At 40.1% G+C, this 19,523-nt stretch overlaps 1 protein-coding gene across 1 annotated transcript in view; it reads right to left on the reverse strand.

Moving 5' to 3' along the window:
• LOC103369556 (alpha-2-macroglobulin-like) overlaps nucleotides 1–19,523 on the reverse strand; it is a 25,620-nt gene continuing 6,097 nt past the window's right edge. Inside the window, exons 8-35 of the mRNA XM_008298303.1 lie at nucleotides 19,479–19,520; nucleotides 19,245–19,354; nucleotides 18,977–19,144; nucleotides 17,729–17,956; nucleotides 15,681–15,741; nucleotides 15,425–15,573; nucleotides 14,754–14,903; nucleotides 13,863–14,006; nucleotides 12,848–12,960; nucleotides 12,610–12,723; nucleotides 11,972–12,197; nucleotides 10,875–11,001; nucleotides 10,565–10,686; nucleotides 10,373–10,424; nucleotides 10,015–10,107; nucleotides 9,530–9,706; nucleotides 9,137–9,212; nucleotides 8,548–8,704; nucleotides 6,100–6,174; nucleotides 4,932–5,094; nucleotides 4,660–4,847; nucleotides 2,871–3,083; nucleotides 2,400–2,521; nucleotides 2,175–2,265; nucleotides 1,997–2,065; nucleotides 1,805–1,910; nucleotides 1,633–1,706; nucleotides 1–193 (exon numbers count right to left, since the gene is read on the reverse strand). Coding sequence (XP_008296525.1) covers nucleotides 1,663–1,706; nucleotides 1,805–1,910; nucleotides 1,997–2,065; nucleotides 2,175–2,265; nucleotides 2,400–2,521; nucleotides 2,871–3,083; nucleotides 4,660–4,847; nucleotides 4,932–5,094; nucleotides 6,100–6,174; nucleotides 8,548–8,704; nucleotides 9,137–9,212; nucleotides 9,530–9,706; nucleotides 10,015–10,107; nucleotides 10,373–10,424; nucleotides 10,565–10,686; nucleotides 10,875–11,001; nucleotides 11,972–12,197; nucleotides 12,610–12,723; nucleotides 12,848–12,960; nucleotides 13,863–14,006; nucleotides 14,754–14,903; nucleotides 15,425–15,573; nucleotides 15,681–15,741; nucleotides 17,729–17,956; nucleotides 18,977–19,144; nucleotides 19,245–19,354; nucleotides 19,479–19,520 — 3,380 coding nt within the window. The 3' untranslated portion in view covers nucleotides 1–193; nucleotides 1,633–1,662. The remainder of the gene's footprint in view (nucleotides 194–1,632; nucleotides 1,707–1,804; nucleotides 1,911–1,996; nucleotides 2,066–2,174; nucleotides 2,266–2,399; nucleotides 2,522–2,870; nucleotides 3,084–4,659; nucleotides 4,848–4,931; nucleotides 5,095–6,099; nucleotides 6,175–8,547; nucleotides 8,705–9,136; nucleotides 9,213–9,529; nucleotides 9,707–10,014; nucleotides 10,108–10,372; nucleotides 10,425–10,564; nucleotides 10,687–10,874; nucleotides 11,002–11,971; nucleotides 12,198–12,609; nucleotides 12,724–12,847; nucleotides 12,961–13,862; nucleotides 14,007–14,753; nucleotides 14,904–15,424; nucleotides 15,574–15,680; nucleotides 15,742–17,728; nucleotides 17,957–18,976; nucleotides 19,145–19,244; nucleotides 19,355–19,478; nucleotides 19,521–19,523) is intronic.

Raw genomic sequence — 19,523 nt, forward strand, 5'->3', positions numbered from 1 at the left:
TGATGTTATTCATCGTTTATTATGCTTTCGTATATATTGGACACCAACACCAGAATCATAACAACCAAATATGTTACACTGTGTGTTACTGAGACATGCAATGTAATGTATTGGTACTTCATTAAATGCTGATTTTTTAATTTATATTGGATTAAATGACATCATCAGGACTGATCACACTTCTCTCCTCAATCTGCAAAAGAAAGAACAGAAAGTTATAATATATAAGAATTAGGGATTACAGTGGTGTTTGGCTTAATTGTTGGTTTGATTTTTAAAATGCAGTGCATGTGTGTTAAACAGGTAAGAAACTTTACAATAAAAAACTTTCAATATATAGCACTTTCAAGAACAGAATTCGCAAAGTGCTTTTACATAATAAAGAAACACAACACACAGAAACAAGGTAACAGGAAAACAACTTGCATAAGAAGTGCAGGCAAACACTCCAAATATAAAAATACACACAATAAAAATGGAAAAGAACAGGCTGGATCCCTATTGGAAGGTGTACTAGTAAAACTGATTAAAAAGACGACATCACAGAGGGGAATGAAGATAAAAGCTGAAGATAAAAGTAAATTAAGAAAGATAAAAAAGAGAAGGACGGCAGGTGGTACCGCTATAAAAAGGGACAAGAAACAGGCGAAAATCTAAAAGAGAAATAAAAGAGAACATCACTCGAAAGTGAGTCTGTAAGAGTGGGTTTTAAGAAGTGATTTAAAAGAAGATACTGAATCTGCGAGGATAATTTCCTCAGGTAGGTCAGTCCAAAGCCGAGCGGCGCTCACAGAAAAGGCCCGGTCGCCTTTGGATTTGAGCCTCGACTTTGGAACGATCAGGAAGGACCCACCTGAGGATCTGAGGCTGCGTGTGGGGATATATGGGGTTAACATATCTAAAACATAGCCACCTAAAAGTCATCAGACAAATCTTAAAATCAATTCTAAAACGGACAGGGAGCCAGTGGAGAGAAGCCAGTAAAGGGAAGATGTGATGTCGCCTGTTAAAACCAGCAAGAAGCCAAGCTGCTGCATTCTGAACAAGTTGGAGGCGAGAGATGGATTTTTGTGAGATGCCAGATCACCGAATATCAACTGAAGACATGATTGTTGCTGTTGCAGCCCCTGGTGGCCTTGTGCTTTTTTGTGGTGGACCGTTCGTAGCCTGTGTGTGGAGAGACGGCCGTCTATAGAGCAGCTAAAGACCCCGCCTGTCTGTCCTCTTGTTCTCCCAGTCCTGCCCTCCCATCCAACAGCAGTAATCACTACAGCAGGACAGAACACTGGAGCAAGACTCAGTCAGGGTGGCTGTGATTTAATGAGAGCAGCTCGCCTCTGATGTTTGATGTGAATATGTAACTCCTGCCAACAGCTTAGTAACTGGAAGGCCACCAAAAACGATTACTTGTAACTCTGAGCTAATATATTTGTGTTCTGAGGCACTCGTTTGTTTGGCTTTGTCGCTGCTCCAATCTGTTTATAACTTTTTGTTAGTCACAGGTGTGTTGCTACAGGTTCTTGACCTGAAAGCAATAGACTGCTTTACCAAAGCAAGAACACCAGGTTTTCTGTTCTTCCCTTTGCTGAGCTGGGATGGAACATTTTCATTTAGAGGAAAACTGTCACCTACCAAATGAATTTTCTGAGAAATGTTGTGATGTTATATGTCGGTACAGTAGATATAGTCTAACTCAGCAGAGTCACCTGAGGGAAAAAAAAGATAGTATTAAAAAAGTATTACAGAAAAAAAGTGCTGTGTGTCCAACACATTTAAAACGTGGTTTAGGGATTGAGGGTTTTACTTGGCTGGTAGTAGTCATAGAGCTTGACCACAGCAGGCTTCAGGCTCTGCACCCGGACCTCCTGTCTGAGCTCCAAGGTGTAGGAGATGGATGTGTTCTGTGGTAACTGAACAGGACAGAAAAACAGATGACAAAATCAGCATCAAGCTCAAACAGCATTATGTGGTAATCAATACTGTGGATTTTTCTCACCTCCTCTATGTACACCACAACACTACCACTCCTTTCTTCAACACGATCCACTTTCGTGGCATCTTTGAGCTGTGAAGAGACGATATTCTTATTTTCATCATCATTGTCAACATGACTTCAGAAACTGACACATTCTTACTACTCTTCTATTTAGGTGAAAGTCACTCTAAGAACTCACCCTCCTCAAGGACTCTGAGTTTGGGACAAATCCAGAGAGCATTTGGATATCCAGGATCACCATGTTTGTACTGTTTTCCTTTCCATTGTATCTGTAACGGAACCAGAACATTGTGATGTTACTTGATAACTGTGTGAAAAAAGGCTTTTTAGTCCACCCACTGGTGCACACTGGTAGATACAAAGATCTTCCATCATATCTGTATCCTGCTTGTTGACTACTTACTGGACCGTAATGTTCAAAGTAACCTTTGGTCTGGTGCCCCTGGTGGAGTTCACCTCTACAACAATCTCCAAACTGAAAGCGCTGGATGTAGCAGGAGGTGGGACATTGTAGAGTTGAGTAATCTGGGAAACAGGTAACCAAGAAAGGTTTGAGATTCATTAAAGTGAACCAAAGCATCAAGCATAGAGACATAGGTGTAGATTTCAGTGGGGATTCTTTGACCTCAGTATTCATAAAATGTACTTTTGTTCCCTGCTAGTACAAACAAGAAACAAACTAAGGGCTTTTATTTTGAAAAGACGCCGTAAAAGTTACTTATACACTCTAAAAGAATATGTTCAGGCTCACGTGCTTGTTTACAGAAACAAAAATAACTATACTGAGGTGTGGGCAGACCATTCTCCAGCACTGACACTGTGCTGTGTGGTATGGCTCTGTGAGTCTAATGTCACACTGATACTGTTCACTGACCTGCACCAAAGCACATGCAGTGCCCTTCACCTCCACGCTGAAATTTCCCGTCACGTCCTCCAGGATCTTCTCCTGGTAGAGCAGTTTGTTGTGCTCATTCACATCAAATGTCAGCTGTTCACTGGGAGTCTGGACTTTCACTGTGCTTGAACCCCCACTACTGTACACCAGAGTGGCATAGAGAGCCAGAGCCTGAAGAGCCACTACCGTGTCCTGCAACATACACACAGAACAGCAGCTGATATTAACAGCGTAAATTCATACAAATGTAAACACTGTATATGAGTGTCACATTCAGGAGTCCATATTATAGGAAACATTTAAAGAGCATCATTCTTTAGAGGTACTTCAGCAAAAAGCATATTTTAGTTTTAAGAATGTGGACATATTTTGCATGTTGTCAGATTTAAATATCTCGAGTCAGGTCAAGTCACTGTTATTTATATAGCACATTTAAAACAACAGCCGTTTTACTAAAGTGCTTTCCAGTAAAAAAAGAAAAAGAACATGACTGGCGATACCAATTAATCTAACAAGTTTAAATGTTAGAGGGTAAAACTCTACAAAAAATATACAAAAACTACTTTACCTGACCATAACACATAATAAGGCTAAAACTTCACAGTGTTATTAATTGTGGAGATTAACCTAATTAATCTGATTATAAGACGAAGACCTTTATTAATTATCAATGACTAATTTAAAACAAATCCAACAAATTCATGGATTTCCAACAGAAACTATGTGCAGGCTTTGTTCTGTTTTGTTATATAGAGCTATTTAGTTTATTTTCTGGTGATTTTCACACAAACATGTAATATACAAAAATAACTGTTGGGAAAAGGATGGCATATGTAGTACATGTGATTTGTAGTTGATGAGCTGAAACACTTCTGTTGTCCTGGATGCATTAAATAGAGGAGCTATGAGGTAACATTGCTGTCAGGTCAAACTAATACATTTATAGATAAATAGAGAGATTATAGTATTCATTTATAGACTGAGAAAAATCTACTGTTTCATAAACAAGGTCAAATGTGTAAAAGCCCACTGAATTCGCTTAAAAATGCATAAAACAAGGCAGTTTCTCATTAAAACTTGGCATTATGGAAATACTTGGTTTTCACAAGATGGCAAAGCAGGACAGCAAAGCTTCCATAATGGGTCTCAGCTGGTCTCACACATGTACATGAACTTGGTTTTCATCACGTCTGTCTATATAGCTGTGTCCCAATTCAGAGGCTGTGTCATTCGAAGGCTGCATTTGAAGGCCGAACGTGTCCCAGTGGCACGACGAAGGCTGTCCCATTTCATTAAGACAGGAGGACTCCTTCAAATGCAATGTCCTAATATTTAAGTTCATATTAGTGTGAATGTATTTAAATAAGCTGAACATCTTGTTTTTGAGACAGTTTAATCAAGAGCAGCCGTACAATACAAGCACCTCAAGCTGTTCAAGTTGATTAAAATGTTAAAAACAAAAATCACAATTGCAGGATCCATTTCAGTCCAAAGATTTTGTAAAATTATAGCATTGTCTTGTGTTCACCCTCGGGATGAAAGTTTGGCAGTCCAAGTTGACGCTACCGGACGTGACAACGCAAGCAAGAAGTCCGTTGTAGTCTGGACCATTTAACAGATGCTCAGATTCAGCCTTTGTGTCCTTCGAGGACCTATACCTTGAAGGACGCAAAGGCTCCATCCTTAGAAGGATGCAGCCTCTGAATTAAGACACGACTTCTATGTCCACTTCAAAGCCCTGATTTGAGCCATTCAAGCTGTGCAGTACCTGAGTGGAGGAGAAGCCTCCGCGATCGTTCTGCTGCTTCGTCAGCCACCTCACGATCAAGGCGGATTGGTCTAGTTTTCTGTGAGACGGGGGGACGCTGAGTTTGGCCATCAGCACATAGGAGGTGATCTCCACAGACAGAGAGGCTGATGTTTCTGCTGATTTCTGGGACCAGTACATCAAACGCCCTAAAAACAGACATCCACAAACAGACACAGTGTAAGTCACAGTCACAGTAAATCTGAATGATTTCCTGCATGAGGATGATTCACCTTCTCTTTTTACAGCTATGTCAAGGTGATGCAGAAGGACAGAACGGGTCTCCATGTCTCCCGCCAGAGAGAAGACGTACGCCATCAGAGCTGTGGTGTAGGTGTTGTTGAAGTCCCTGACGTACTCCTTGAGGCACGACAGGCTCTTGTTCACCACAGGATTCTGTAACAGATAAAAAGAACACATTATTTAGCCTTTTAGGGCAGAGATGTGATAAATTAAAGTATTGACTTCCTGAACTTCAGGGTTAGGACACTGTGTTTGATTACTGTGTTAACAAGTTCTCATGTTCCAGGACACTTTAGGCAAAGGACTTCAATGGATGATTGTCATAGTACTTAACTCTACCCAGGGACTGGGCAGCTTGCAGAAGAAATTAGTTATGAAATGGCCTAGTCAAGAAAAGAGACTCACTGAAATGTGGCGAGGGAACTTGAAACGAGTAGCACATGTAAGAAAACATCCAAACAAAGTTACTTATGCTTAATGGGGCAATACTAGCTTTTGACGCCAAAGGAACATCTAATCTTTCCACAGAAATATATATATTACATCTATTGGGAGAGATCTACGGGGAGAACATGCAAACTCCACGCAGAAAGATCCCGGTGCCCCCACCGGGACGCGAACCGGCGACCTTCTTGCTGCGAGGCAACAGTGCTACCAACTGCGCCACCTTGCATTTAAACATATTTTTAACAAATTTAAGTCCACGACCATTTAGGTAAAAACATCTGTGAAATAGCAGCAATATCAAATGTAGAGACGAAGGCACTGATGTTAGACAATCATCGGTTTTTCACATCGACTAAATTTGTTCATCGGACCGATACCGATATATGGGGAAAAAACACTAATAATGGCCCATACCGATGTGCTCACCGAAATATTGTGCATCCCGAGTTGTTCTCCAACATATTATCTTTATTTCTCAACATTGTTTTTAAAGAGGGACAAATGTTTATCCAAATATGTTAAAAAAGCAAACACTAGTCAATCCACTATGTCCCTAATGTATCACATGATGGTAAAGCTGAATATTTTAAGAAGTTTAAAGACACCATAGACTGAAAGGATGCAATAAAAGAAGGAGAAAATAATTCATGTTAATGTAAATCTTGTGAAGTTTTTTCCAAGCGGTTTACGAGATTATTTGAGTCTACTCACCTTAGCAGACACATTCATCTCCAAGAAGGCACCAATGATGTATGCGGTGAGAGTCACCTTATCAGACACACCGCCCTGTAGGGAGAGAACATCGTACAGACTTTGTCATCAATGTAACTGCAGCATTCAGGGACCTGAATCCCAAAAGTCATTCTGAGCAATGCTTATATGCCTATCGCAATTGGAGGTAGTTTGTTTCACAGATGACTGAGACTTGCAATAAATTTGGGAGTCCCACAGAGCTGTTGCATGCTCTGGCAGGAGTCGTGCTGACAGAGCTGAAACCTGCTAAATCTGGCTCGACTGCTTCAGTGGAAGCGGCTAGACATCTTTTGGGTCTCAGGTCATTACAAGTCTGGATTCATGTGAGTTGGGAGTAGGGCTGGATCCAAACATCCAAATATTCGGTCGTTGTGGTGGTATCCGGATAGCAATTTTGATATCCGAATATTCGCCCGCCAGCCCCTCCCCTCTCGGATGGGAGGTAAGATGTCTTCAAGAACCAAAATGAAGTCCAGTTGTCTTCCACTGAACCACATAGGATCACCATAATGACCTGTGAGACTGAACATCTATACAGACACCATGAAAGGGAATCTTCTCATGCTGAAAATCACTGCTTGCGTGTTGGAAATGTGACCCAGGCTGGTGTTATTTTTTTAAAGTTATTTTTTTGGCCTTTATGCCTTTATTTGATAGGACAGTGGGAGAGAGACAGGAAAGTGGGGAGAAGAGTAGGGGGAGGACATGTGCGGGAAAGGGTCATGAGCGGGACTCGAACCCATGACCTCCGCATCGGGACTGTAGCCCTGTACATGGGACGCCAGCTCTACCAGGTGAGCTATAGCGGCGCCCCTAGGCTGGTGTTATTTACTACAGATCTATGAATGAAATGGAAGCTGAAGCTAAATGCCACAATAATAATAATAATAATAATAATAATAATAATAATAATAATAGAGAAAGAGATTTTTTTTTTTAGATAATTTTTCATTACTTTCTTCAAAGTCAGAAGTTTACATACACTAAGATTACCATGCTTTCAAACTGTTTGGGAAAGTCCAGATGATGATGTCATGGCTTTGGAAGCTTTCGATAACATTTGAGTTAATTGGAGACACACCTGTGGATGTATTTTAAGGCACATCTCAAACACACTTTTGTGACAACATAAAAAATCTAACGAAACCAGCCAAGATATCAGGAAGAGAACTGTGGACCTCCATAAGTCTGGTTCATCCTTGGATACAATGTCCAGATGCCTGAAGGTTCCATGTTCATCTGTTCAAACAGTTATATCAAGTATAAACACCATGGGAATGTCCAGCTATCATCCCGCTCATGAAGGAGACGTTTCTGTGGCCCAGAGATGAAGTGTTTTGGTGCGAAATGTGCGTATCAACTCCAGAGCAAAGAGCTTGTGAAGATGCTGCTGAAGCAGGTCATTATCCACAGTGAAACCAGTCCTGTAACGACATGGGCTGAAAGGCTACTAGAAAGGAAGAAGCTGTTACTCCAAAAGCAACACAAAAAAGCCAGATTACAGTTTGCAAATGCACACAGGGACAAAGACCTCAATCTTGGAGATATGTCCTGTGGTCTAAAGAAATAAAACTGAACTGTTTGGCCTTAATGACCATCGTTACATTTGGACAAAAAAGGGTGAAGCTTGAAAGCCTGAGAACACCATCCCAACTGTGAAGCACGGGGGTGGCAGCATCATGTTGTGGGAGTGTTCTGCTGCAGGAGGGACTGGTGCACTTCACAGAACAGATGGCATCATGAGGAAAGAACATTATGAGGAAATGTTGAAGCAGCATTTCAAGACATCAGCCAGGAAGCTAAAGCTTGGGCACTAATGGGTCTTCAGATGGACAATGACCCTCAGCATACCGCCAGATTAGTTACAGAGAGGCTTCAGGACAACAAAGTCAGTGCTTTGGAGTGGCCATCACAAAGCCCTGATCTCAATCCTGTCGAACATTTGTGGGCAGAGCTGAAGAGGCGTGTGCGAGCAAGGCAGCAAACCTGACTCAGTTGCACCAGTTCTGTCAGGAGGAATGGGTCAGAATTCCAGCAAACTATTGTGAGAAGCTTGTGGAAGGAAACCCAAAACGTTTGACCCAAGTCATACAGTGTAAAGGCAACGCTACCAAACACTAAGGAGATGTATGTAAACTTCTGACTTTGAGAAAGGTAGTAAAACATTCTCCAAAAAAATATCTCTCTCATTATTTTGGCATTTAGCAAATAGAAATAATTTCGGTAATCCTAACTGACCTAAAACAGGAACATTTTAGACTGGTTTAATGTCAGATAGTGAGAAAATGTGTCTTTTTATAGTGTATGTAAACTTCCGGTTTTGAACTGTACTTCTACAAGAAGATGTTCCTCTGTGAAAATGACCATTTCCAATCTGTACAAACTCTACAGGCACCACTGGCTTACCTTCATTCTGTTGTTGAAGAGTTTTCCTGACTGTTGAAAACAGCCGTTTTCTTGTTGCTTCCCTTCCAGCCATGTCCTGGACTCTTTAATCTTTTCGGGATCGATGTAGACGAAGGACTTCGCTTTGACAAAAGATCTCAACACAAAAGCAGTCAGCCTAAGGAAACACATAGCAAAGTTACAAACACATGTACAGACTCATATCCATTAAGTACTGAAAACAGGTTATAATTAAGGTTGTAGGTTAAGCTGATTTATATATTTTTAGCAGTTCACATGAACATGTTGGTGAGCAGATGGCAGTGTTGGGATGTAACTCAGTACATTCACTCAAGTAGTGCACTGTAGAGCTGCCAAGACCGATCCACATAAACAGTGAGATCCACACTGACATCAGTTTTATAACTGGTACATGACTTTTCTTATTTCAGTTTATTGTAGCAAATGTTTATCTTTTGTATCACAAAGCGCTCTCTCTCCTACAGGTATGATTCTTTTTGTTTCCGAGTTAGTATGTACGCGTGAAATGGTAGATGATGTATGTCTGTGTGTACATTGTGTGTGGATGACTGATTAGTAGTTTTCTCACCAAGTGTTTCCTGTTCCTGTACCAAATGTGCTGTATGAACCATCATGATGTTTGTAGTTCAGCTGTCTCTGGTATCCTGTGTGACAAGAGAAACACCTAAATTAGGACATTACTGACACGTGTTGTCAGATTTAGTAGGATTTTTGCTAAGTGGCAGTGGTTATGTTTTCTGGAGATGTAAAGAAAAACTGGGGGCAAATTTGTGCCATTGGCTGACAAATGAGAGATAAAAAGATATGCATGGAGAGAGAGGAGGAATGATATTCAACAAACACAAGCAAGAAATGCTATGATCTGAACCATGTGTAGCCTCTAGTTGGAATCATGAGCACCGTCACAGCACCATCACATGGTAGATTCAGCTGTTCTGAATGTCTTAAATGTCCAACTCACCACTGGACAGGAAGTTGAAAGCCTTCTCTTTAATGGCTGGAGTTAGCTGCTTTGTCTTTTTAAGGTACTGGAGGATGTAGATGTTGGGGGCCAGGAGCGCCATGTTCTGCTCTCCACATCCATAAGGCATCCTCAGAAGACCATCCAGGTTCTTCAGAGGCCGGCCGAGGATGTCACCTGTACAAAAACACCATATCACTAAGACTCAGCAACCAACCCAACCTGTGATTTTAACTGGATTGTAGAAATGTATGTATCCAGACAAATTCACCAGCATACAGGTGGTATAAACCAGGTCAACGAGTTTAGAAAAATACAATTGGGAGTGCACAAAAAGGCGCATAATTAGTCAGAATGTTCTCTTTATGCTATGGCAAAAGTATTATTTTGAATTTATTACAGTGATGCCTTCAAGGAGCCTGTTATACTTCCCACAGGTTGGTTGGCTAAATCAGCGCTCATGTCAAATGAATTCATCAGTTTACCCTGGACTGATACTAAAGCGCGGGCAGATCCTTTAATCACATCTGCAGGCAGTTGAAGCTCTATTTCTTCGTTCAAAGTCTTTCCCTCAGTGCCTACAGACAGACAGAGACAATCACTTTACAGAGAGAAACTCAAGTTGAAGTCAGTTCTAAAACAATGGCTGCCACAAGTGAGAGGTCTGTGAGCATGGTCAGTTCTTTTATCACTTTGATCAAACGTTGACAGTAATTACATTTAAAACATAGCGATACACATTTTAGTTAACATTTTTGAATCATATATCATCCAAACTTCTAGCATTTAGGTCTCCATTTTCAGAGTATTTGACAGGCCATGTCTGGAGTAAACCACACTGACCTTTGGGACAGAGCAGCCGGTTATGCGTGTCCGTCTTCTCAACTCCCTCAGCCTGAGGGAAACAATGGGGGAAATAATAACTAGAATGAGATTCACTGTCAACTTTGTGAGTAAAACTCATTATGAAATTTCTGTACACAAAGGAAAAATGGCTGAAAGTAATTTTTGTGATCTTGTTTTCAAGGCACCAACCTTTACTATGAGAAATTTAGTGACCTTGTCGATGCGACCTCTGTCTGGCACGTGCACAGCCTCATTGTTGCAAGAAACGGTAGATTTCTCAGCCTCAGCAGTAACAGTCATATTCACAACCCCTAAACAAGATCAGGGTTGATTGAGATCCGGTAAAATCCTCAAATATCAAAACATTTTGTAGCTGAGATGAATCGCACTGATTTCACAGAGATGGAAAAAAGATGTGTTGTGGAAAGAGGGGCAGCAGTTCCTCCACCCTGACTCGCTTTAACCTTCACACCAGTGTGGATGAAAGGCTGAGCCTCACCTAAGGTCATGGGGTTAATGTAGTAGTTGAGGGTCTTGCGCTCATTGCCACACAGGCAGAATCTGTCCGGGGTTCCAGGGAGAAGGATGATGAAGTAATCTGTGGAGGCTGCTGGAGTGACTTTGATCTGTTCAAGAGACACAATATATGACCAAACACTTTAACAACACCATTTTACAAATCAAATTCAAGTCAATAAATGGTTAACATGCAAAAATATTACTCGAAAATTATCCCCAAGATCTAATTGGCGATGGGACACACTATGGAGTAATCCCACTCATTGTGTCAGTTAGAGGGTTAAAGGGTGTGCAGTAAGGAAAGGATTATGACACCCTCATGAAACTTATGACCTCAAATCTAATACTGTCATTTATCACCAGCAACACCATGTTTCTTGAGGTTTACCATGCAGGATGTGTTCCTTAACAACTGTTCATTCTCTAATATGACATTGCCTGAAGATCACAATACTGTCAGTCTTAAGGCAGAACAATGGTGGTTTTGCTATACAGCTCATTTTGGTACATAAATGTATTTTCAGCACTGGCTCATCTGGATATTTAGCGAACCGCTGGCTTTTCCTGTTCTTGTTTAAATTTCTGTTTGGCACTTACTTTCATTAATGACAAACACATACTTGCTAAACTGACTCCTGTGCTTTGTGTTTGGGTTGGAGTCTATCCCAGCTGACTCAGGGTGAAGGCAGGTTCACCTGGACAGGTCACCAGTCTATCACAGGGCTACACTTAGAGACAGACAACCAAGCACACTCACATTCACACCTACGGACAATTTAGAATCACCAATTAACCTCAACATGTTTTTGGACTTGTGGGAGGAGGCCGGAGAACCCGGAGAGAACCCACACTGCACGGGGAGAACATGCAAACTCCACGCAGAAAGATCCCGGTGCCGCCACCGGGATGCGAACCAGCGACCTTCTTGCTTCGAGGCAACAGTGCTAAACCAACTATGCCACCTTGCAGCCCTAATTAGCAAATACTAGCATGCTAAATCACCACATCAGCATGTGTCTTCATCAGCATGTCAACACAGTGGCAATAGCATTGAGGTCAAGTGAAATCATTTGTTACCATGATGCAGCTTGACAGGTAGTTGAAGACGGTTGCTTTCAGTACAAACTTTTCCCCCCGGACGATGGAGTAGGGCAGCGTGAGATCCAGGAAGAAGGGCTGGAAGACGGTGACTTCTTTACGAGGAGCCAAACCAAAACCCTGAGCAGACAAACAGAAAGTCTCCGTCTCCCAGGTGGTGATGGTGTCTGGGACGGTGAGGGACACGTTCTTTGTTCCAGATGATCTGGATCAGCAGATATACACAAACACACTTTGTCAAATGGTAAAACATACTTACAAAACACAAACACAAACTTTGAGCTGAGAATGTCCTGCTGCATTTTCACAAAGTAGCTGAATTCCATGATGATGAGGAAATTTGGGAATTAATTCCCATATTTGAACAAAGAGTAGAATTCTGAACACGATGCACTCTGTCAAAAGATCTTTTGATTGTTTCATACAATTTCTGAAGCATCACAGACATCCTTAAAATTAAAAGTCTCAGCTGACTTCTAAAATGACCTTCATTGCATTTATCTCTTCAAGGACACAGCTGGAAGTGTATATGCCTTATGGGTCCATAGCTGTACTCAAAGGTGTTCTCATTTTTCCTTATTTCAAGACCATCAAATCCAGTAGCAACAGAAGCTCACCCAACTTTCACCACGTCCCAAATCCAAGTCTCCGGAAAGAAAGTGCGGACTGTCTCTATTGGTTTAGCATCAAGAGACTTACGAGGACTGGCGAGTCGTCTACTAGGAAGGCGCCTGAAACCAATACCTGAAAAGAAACAAGAACATATTTTTATGAGAAACAGGGACAGTAAATACAAGGGTAAATATTTTAATTTCAGTAAACATTAAGCATGTGGCAAAGGACAGATCAAAACACGTTAAAAAAGAAAAAAAGTTACCAAATCGATTATAATGGTATTTTCTTCCTTTGTACTGGATGCATGTAGGTAGTTGGATCCTCAAGTTTGTTGCCACCTTCAGTCCTACATTCTAGACAATCCAACAACACACAAATGTCACCAGAGGTTCATTATATGTACGGCAACCTAAACTGTCACATGTAATGTTGGCTTAAAGGCAACATATATACTTTTAAAAATTAATTACTATTATTAATTGCAATTAATCTCATTTGAGCATTTCAAGCAAAGTTTTTCGATTCAAATAAATTTTGGTTGACAATGAAATCTGTAAATAAACATATTAATGAATTTAAATAACAAAAATGTTTATTTTTCATCTATAATATCTGCTTTTTTTTTTTATCTGTCTACTACATTTACAGATTAGTGCAAATTCAAAGTGCAATTATAGCTACTATATAAGACTTTTTGTCTTAAAACTCTTGGTTGCACAATTTGCACATAACCATGCTCTGCCTCATGGGACGTGTCCACAGGATCTGTCGATTTCTCGCTTCCCATTCATTGTGTGAAACACCCTGCGTCGTGTTCTGGAGCATCCTGGCAGTTTTGAGCGATGAGACGTAGCGTCACCTTCAACCTCATTTGTGGACACCTGGCATTAGGCCTCAGTAAGAAAAAGATGTTCTGCCCAACATGCCAAGCAATGCGATCTCATCTTCCATCACTGCTCACCAAAGTTTCTTGTGCACTGACGTCACTCAATGCATCCTGTCATCTTCGTTGCAGCTAGCAAACAAACTTTAGGTGTAGTACCACTACCTACAGGGCTGGAGTGTGTGCATCAGTGTTATCAGCAGAAAATAGTGAACGGAGAAAGGTACGATTTAATGCGTTGTTTTTTTTAAACACATTATTTTTTCTGTGATTGATTAATCGAAAATTACACATTGAAGCCCTAGTCCTTATATATGTATATATATATACATATATACATACACACACATGCGCACACACACTGTATAATACCTCGAAAACTGTGTGAACATCGTCTATGTCCCGACCAGGAAAAGGGAAATTGGATCTTTTTGATCTCACATGCAGGCATTCTGTGGAATCTTGAAGCTTATGTGGGATATAAGTTGCCTTCTTGAAAGGCAACAAGTCAAAAATCTGAAAAAGAAAAATGTTTTCAAGATATAAACTGACATTTGTTGTGAACACAAGACTAAACAGTGCCTCAAGTGATGCATAATACATAATTTTTTATTTTTTTTAAATTCTAAAAAATAAAGACTAAATCTAAATATACTGTGTAAAAACTAATTGAACTGTAGCTGATAACCTGTGACTTTGTGTGGCAGCTCACCTCTGAGGTGAAGAAAAGTACACAGTGTAATCTATTGTTAGACCCTGATACATCCTGTCTCCATGTCGGGTTAATTTTGAATTGTAAGTAATTAATGACATTAGTGCTGCTGTTCTATATGTGTAAATGCAACTCTCTCACTTTCCCATTCATATTCATCCTGCTGCTGTCTGATGCTGCAGGTATTTCATAAACTTAAAAGGAAAGACTCCTGGAAGCAAGAAACTCAACTGAGCTCATTAATCTGACCTGTTACAGTCTCAGTCTTCCTTACAGTAAAGTTCTATTTTTATGGACTATGAGTCTGTAATAGATAAATTCTATCTGTGGATGTGACAGCATGCGGTTCAGACCTGTGCTGTGAGAAAAGTGATACGAAAACATTACTGAATCTGACCCAGTAAGTTTGCCGTTGACACTTGAAAGGAAAAGTGAGCAGAGTGCTCTTTCAAACATGAAGCTGACGTGTTCAAATGACGTCAGATGAACAGGAAGGAGTGCATGTCTGTAAGGGGCTTATTTATCTTATTTGTGGCTAACACCAGCAGTACCTTATCTGCATTCAGAGTCTTCCCTGGCTCTTTAATGAGAACACTCTGGTCGATGGCGCTCACACCACACAGAGAGTTTGGCTTTGCCTTCAACTGCATGTTGATGTCCTCTCCTGGGACAACTGAGGGTGGTGAAAAGTCCAGCAGCACCTGACACACACAAAACACACATCAAACCAGTCAGACTTTATTGGAACAAGATGTAAACTTGTGATTTTGCCATAAGTTCAAACTTCTGTGAGACAACACACTAGTGGAGTTCTGTATGTGAAGGGCAGATCGTTGTTCAGTACATAAAGTTGGACTGCCACAGACAGCGTGGTCAAGTGTAATCTGATGTCTATAAAACTGCAACACAGTATGTACAAATGATCCTCGGGGTTTTGGAGATGCTCAGCACAAATTTCACCCCAGTCTCAAGAAAAAAGGAGTAGCAAAATTGACAAAATTCAGCTTCAAGAGCCAAAATAAGAAAGCATTTCTTTATGATTTTGCAATGTCCTGTCAACTTAAACTTAGTTTTTAACGGATTGGGTTAGTACAACATTCACAATTTCCACTTCTCGTCAATCAGTGGCAACATATTGATCTTCTGTATCACCAGCTCAAACCTACTTTGAGTTTGTACCTAAATCTGATCCATACTGTTGGTGCCACATGTCTTCACTGACCTTGTCACTGAAGCATTTCTCAATAGGGAACTCAGCACTGTGGGCGATCACATTCTCGCTGGGAAGGACAGCGTAAGCCACAACCTGGACCTCTGGTACCAGCGCTTGATTGGTACCCGGCAACTTGAAGGACACCTCACCCTCATTCACTGAAACAGCAACCCAACTATTAGAAATCACTTCTCTTTGAACAGTTGTCACCCACACATGCTTTCACAGATCAACTTAACAGATCATAGATTTTGTATTTAAACACCTTTCTTTTTCAATTTGACCTCTTTGTGTCCTTGCATGACAATGGCTCCTCTGGACAAGACCTGGGAGAAAATGACACATAGCATGAGTAATGGAGTGGTAAAATCTTCACTTCATTTCTGTCTGCTGTTCTGGTATTAACTTGGTCTGTTGGAGGTATTTTGCTTTACAAAACGTAATATGGCTTTAACCTATTAATTCTACATTTATCAAACCAACGTTGAGCTGGTGCACATGAAACAGTCCAGAGTTTGTGACAACCAGCCAGTTTAACAATATCTGCAGCTGAATATCTTTCCTGTTGCTAAGACCAGAAACTAAAAAGGACTTGAGTGAACAAGTAAATGAACCATCTGTGGAAGCAGGTGCTGCTCCTCAGTGGAGAGGGCATGTAGTTGCAGCAATGCTAATGCTAACGCTAATGGAAGCAAGACAGACAGAGATGGAGTGACTCAGAGTTTTGAAATAACAACTGGATTTGCTGAGGAAAACCTGTCTGTTCTATCACTGCAGAGGGACCTGGACACTGAGCCTTTTCCACTAACCTTACCATAGATGAGAGTAACACCTGTAACCATGGTTACTATACACAAAGATGGCTTTGGCCTCAAAGTGTCCATATGATACAAAGCTTGAATACATAAAAATGAGACGAAAATGTCACTAACAAAAACTAGATTAAAATGTGGCACAAGGACTCACAGTGCTTAAATAATAACTCTTCAACTACTGAGGCTCATAAAGAGGAATGTGACACTGCTTGAAGTGTGAACGTGTCTGATGTTTCCAGTAGTCTGCCAATGAATGCATCACGTTTGTACTGATTTGTAAGAACGTCTGGCTCTGTTGTGCCTTTATTGTGAATGCACTAATCTGACCATAGAGATCCTGGAGGAGTCATTTTTTTCACTGCTGACTGATAATGAGGAGGAGGCACTTTCAAATTTCCTGAGTTAATCCTGAATGAAGCATGTTCCTTGCAGTGCTACATGTACAGTGTACATCTTCATTACAACCAGCTGAGTAAAGTAACAAAGTACATTTACTTAAGTACAAATTTAATGGTAGTTAGCTTCCTTCAGTTTTTTCCATTTATGACACTTTAAACTTCTCCTCCACCACACCTGAAAAGGGAAACAATGTACTGTTTTCATCACTGCAACTACCTGACAGTTTTAGTTACAAGTTAATTTTTGCATCCAAAACATAAGAAGAACTTATGACGTTTTAAGATAACTGAAACTACTTGACAGCTTATACAAGTTAAAGCTAAAAACATTCTTTGATTGATTCATAAGACGATTGTGAGAAAATTTTGATCACCAACTTCAGCATTTGTGACTGTTTTTCTCATTATTTTTGGATCTTTCACAAACCAACAATTAACAGAAAATATTTAGCAGATAATTGATGATTGAAAAGATCATTGGTTGTAATTCTACATAGAATGGTTCTAAATGTGCTCCATATCAATCAGCTACAACAGGGAAATCCTACTTTAGCAATAATGCATGTGTCAATATTGATTTAATGATACATGTAATAAGATAACAGCTAAAAAGGAAATTTGTCTGCACTGAGTCCTTATACTTTTAATACTTAGGAAACATTTCAATGCAGGACTTGTACATGTAAAAGAGTGCTTTCACAATGTAGCATTTTACTTACAGGAAGTAAATACTTCCTCCACCATGGATGACAACAAAAGAACCCATGTCGATTATGAAAAAAGGAATCTACCAGCTAAAAAATAAAAAATAAAAAGTTATATCAAATCGCATGAGACCAGCGTGCTTCCTGTTGGCAGGTCTTGTTAAAGGTTATTACTAAACCTATTACACAATGAAATAGTACCACTGAGCACAAGAACAAGAGAACTGTGGAGCAGCATTTCTGATTTTCTGCTCTGACCATATCACAGTAGGTTCAGCTGAAGTGCTCCTTTAAGTTAGAATTCAATAAATGAAATTCAGTCAAGTTTTAAAACGTCTTTCCACTGTTCACCGTCTCTGGAAGGCAGAGTCGGTGACAACCTGAGAACCAACTCACCAGATACATCAGATCCACAGTGCCCGGGTCTTCTCCCACTATAACATACTCGATGGAGATGTTCTGCGTTGCACGACAGGCAAGGGTTTTATCGTTCTTCTTCACCTGAAGGAAGCTGACTGTTTTAGCATCAGGAGACGCAGGACGGGACCTGGTCAGTGTGTGTGATCCAGACACATTGTAGGGAATTCTATGTTTGGGGTACTCCAGTGTCGGTGAAGCGCTTGCCTACATTGTACAAAAGAAACTTTGTCAATGGTGGTTTGTGTAGAAGAAGGAAGGTCAACTAAATATTAAACAGTTTCAATATGGCCACTAGTTACAATGGCAGCATCTTGGACAGTTGCAGTATACTAAGAAACCATTTCACAGTCAACTTTTAGGCTGTGTTATTACTTTTATGACAGCTTACAGACAGTAAAATTAAATTCAATGCATTTATTTTCAACACTTCATTAAATGAAAAACTGCAAGATAAAAATTTTAATATATTGATGTCGATAAACCTTCCAGGTTGCAAACATTATTTTGCTAAGTTGGGCTTTTTGGAAATTGCATCAGCTGTTATACTGTATGGAATTTCAACTTAAAATTCTGCTTTGTTGATTTAAAACTAAATTCATGTTGAGGTAGATGAATGAAATTCCCTTGATTACTTAATAACACAAGGTCAAAATTATGTCTTCAACAATTAAATCCAACTAAAGAAAAGCATTTGGGAATATTTTCAAATGTGATGCGAGAAATAGTGGACTCATATTTACAAGTGGAATTTGGCCATCCCCTTGAGTTTACCAAAGGGGAAGATTAGGAACAAATGTGTTGCTGAAGTAATTTCGTAAAAGGTACTATATAAAGCAAAATATAAAAATCCCAAAAACTACTAAAGAAAGGAACAACTAAATCTTTTAAATGTTTGTAAACTTAAAAATGTGTTTATTATTATGGTAATTAAGTACATAACCACACTAAAATCATTTTAAAAACCTGGGGAAAAAAATACTATTTGGAGCAACTTAAGTTTTGATGAGTCAACTTAAAAACTTTTGTTCATGCTGCCATTCATTAAGTAAGTAGTCATTAATAGTACTTTGATTGCAGAGGGAAAGCAAACCCTCCTAACTCGTGTAGGTTGTCAGATGAACATAATTTTTTTAAAACTTGTCTTACATCAAAAAAACGCAAACTGTTCCATTTATTTATTTTTGTTGAAACATATCTCAGAGTGCAGTACAACTTTTTACTTACATGGAGACGAACATCCCCTTTTAAGGCCTCTGTGAGTAATGCGAAGGAGGCGACACCACTGCTATTAGTTGTGAGTTTCTGCAGCCGTCGTGGCGACCGTATGTCACCCTCAAACAGGTACACCGGAATACCAGGAATGGGTGTATTATCGTAATCAACGGCTATAACCTGTTGAAAGAACAGAGCTGTATCACTGGACATGCACATGATCTAAGCTGCCTCGTGCAGTACATGATACAGAGAAACACAAGATTAGTTTTCCACTTACTTTTCCTCCCACCCTTGGTCGTGACCCATAAATCTTGGGTGTGTCAATGAAAGACAGCCTTCGAATCACATATGAAAGCCCGATTTTGCCCCTTTGTGTGCGTGAAATACCTGAATATGAGAAGCCTCCATGTTACAACAGTGTGAATGCCTTATTGTTGAAATACATAAAATTGTCTTCAAACACTAAATTTCCCTGTTAGATCAGAAATCTATTATCTAATATAATACTTGCCTGTCCCCTCCTCTTCCACTTCAGCGCTGACATCAAACACATCTT

The sequence above is a fragment of the Stegastes partitus genome, unplaced genomic scaffold, assembly GCF_000690725.1.
Source record: "Stegastes partitus isolate 25-593 unplaced genomic scaffold, Stegastes_partitus-1.0.2 Scaffold1303, whole genome shotgun sequence".
In the NCBI taxonomy this organism is placed as follows: Eukaryota; Metazoa; Chordata; class Actinopteri; family Pomacentridae; genus Stegastes; species Stegastes partitus.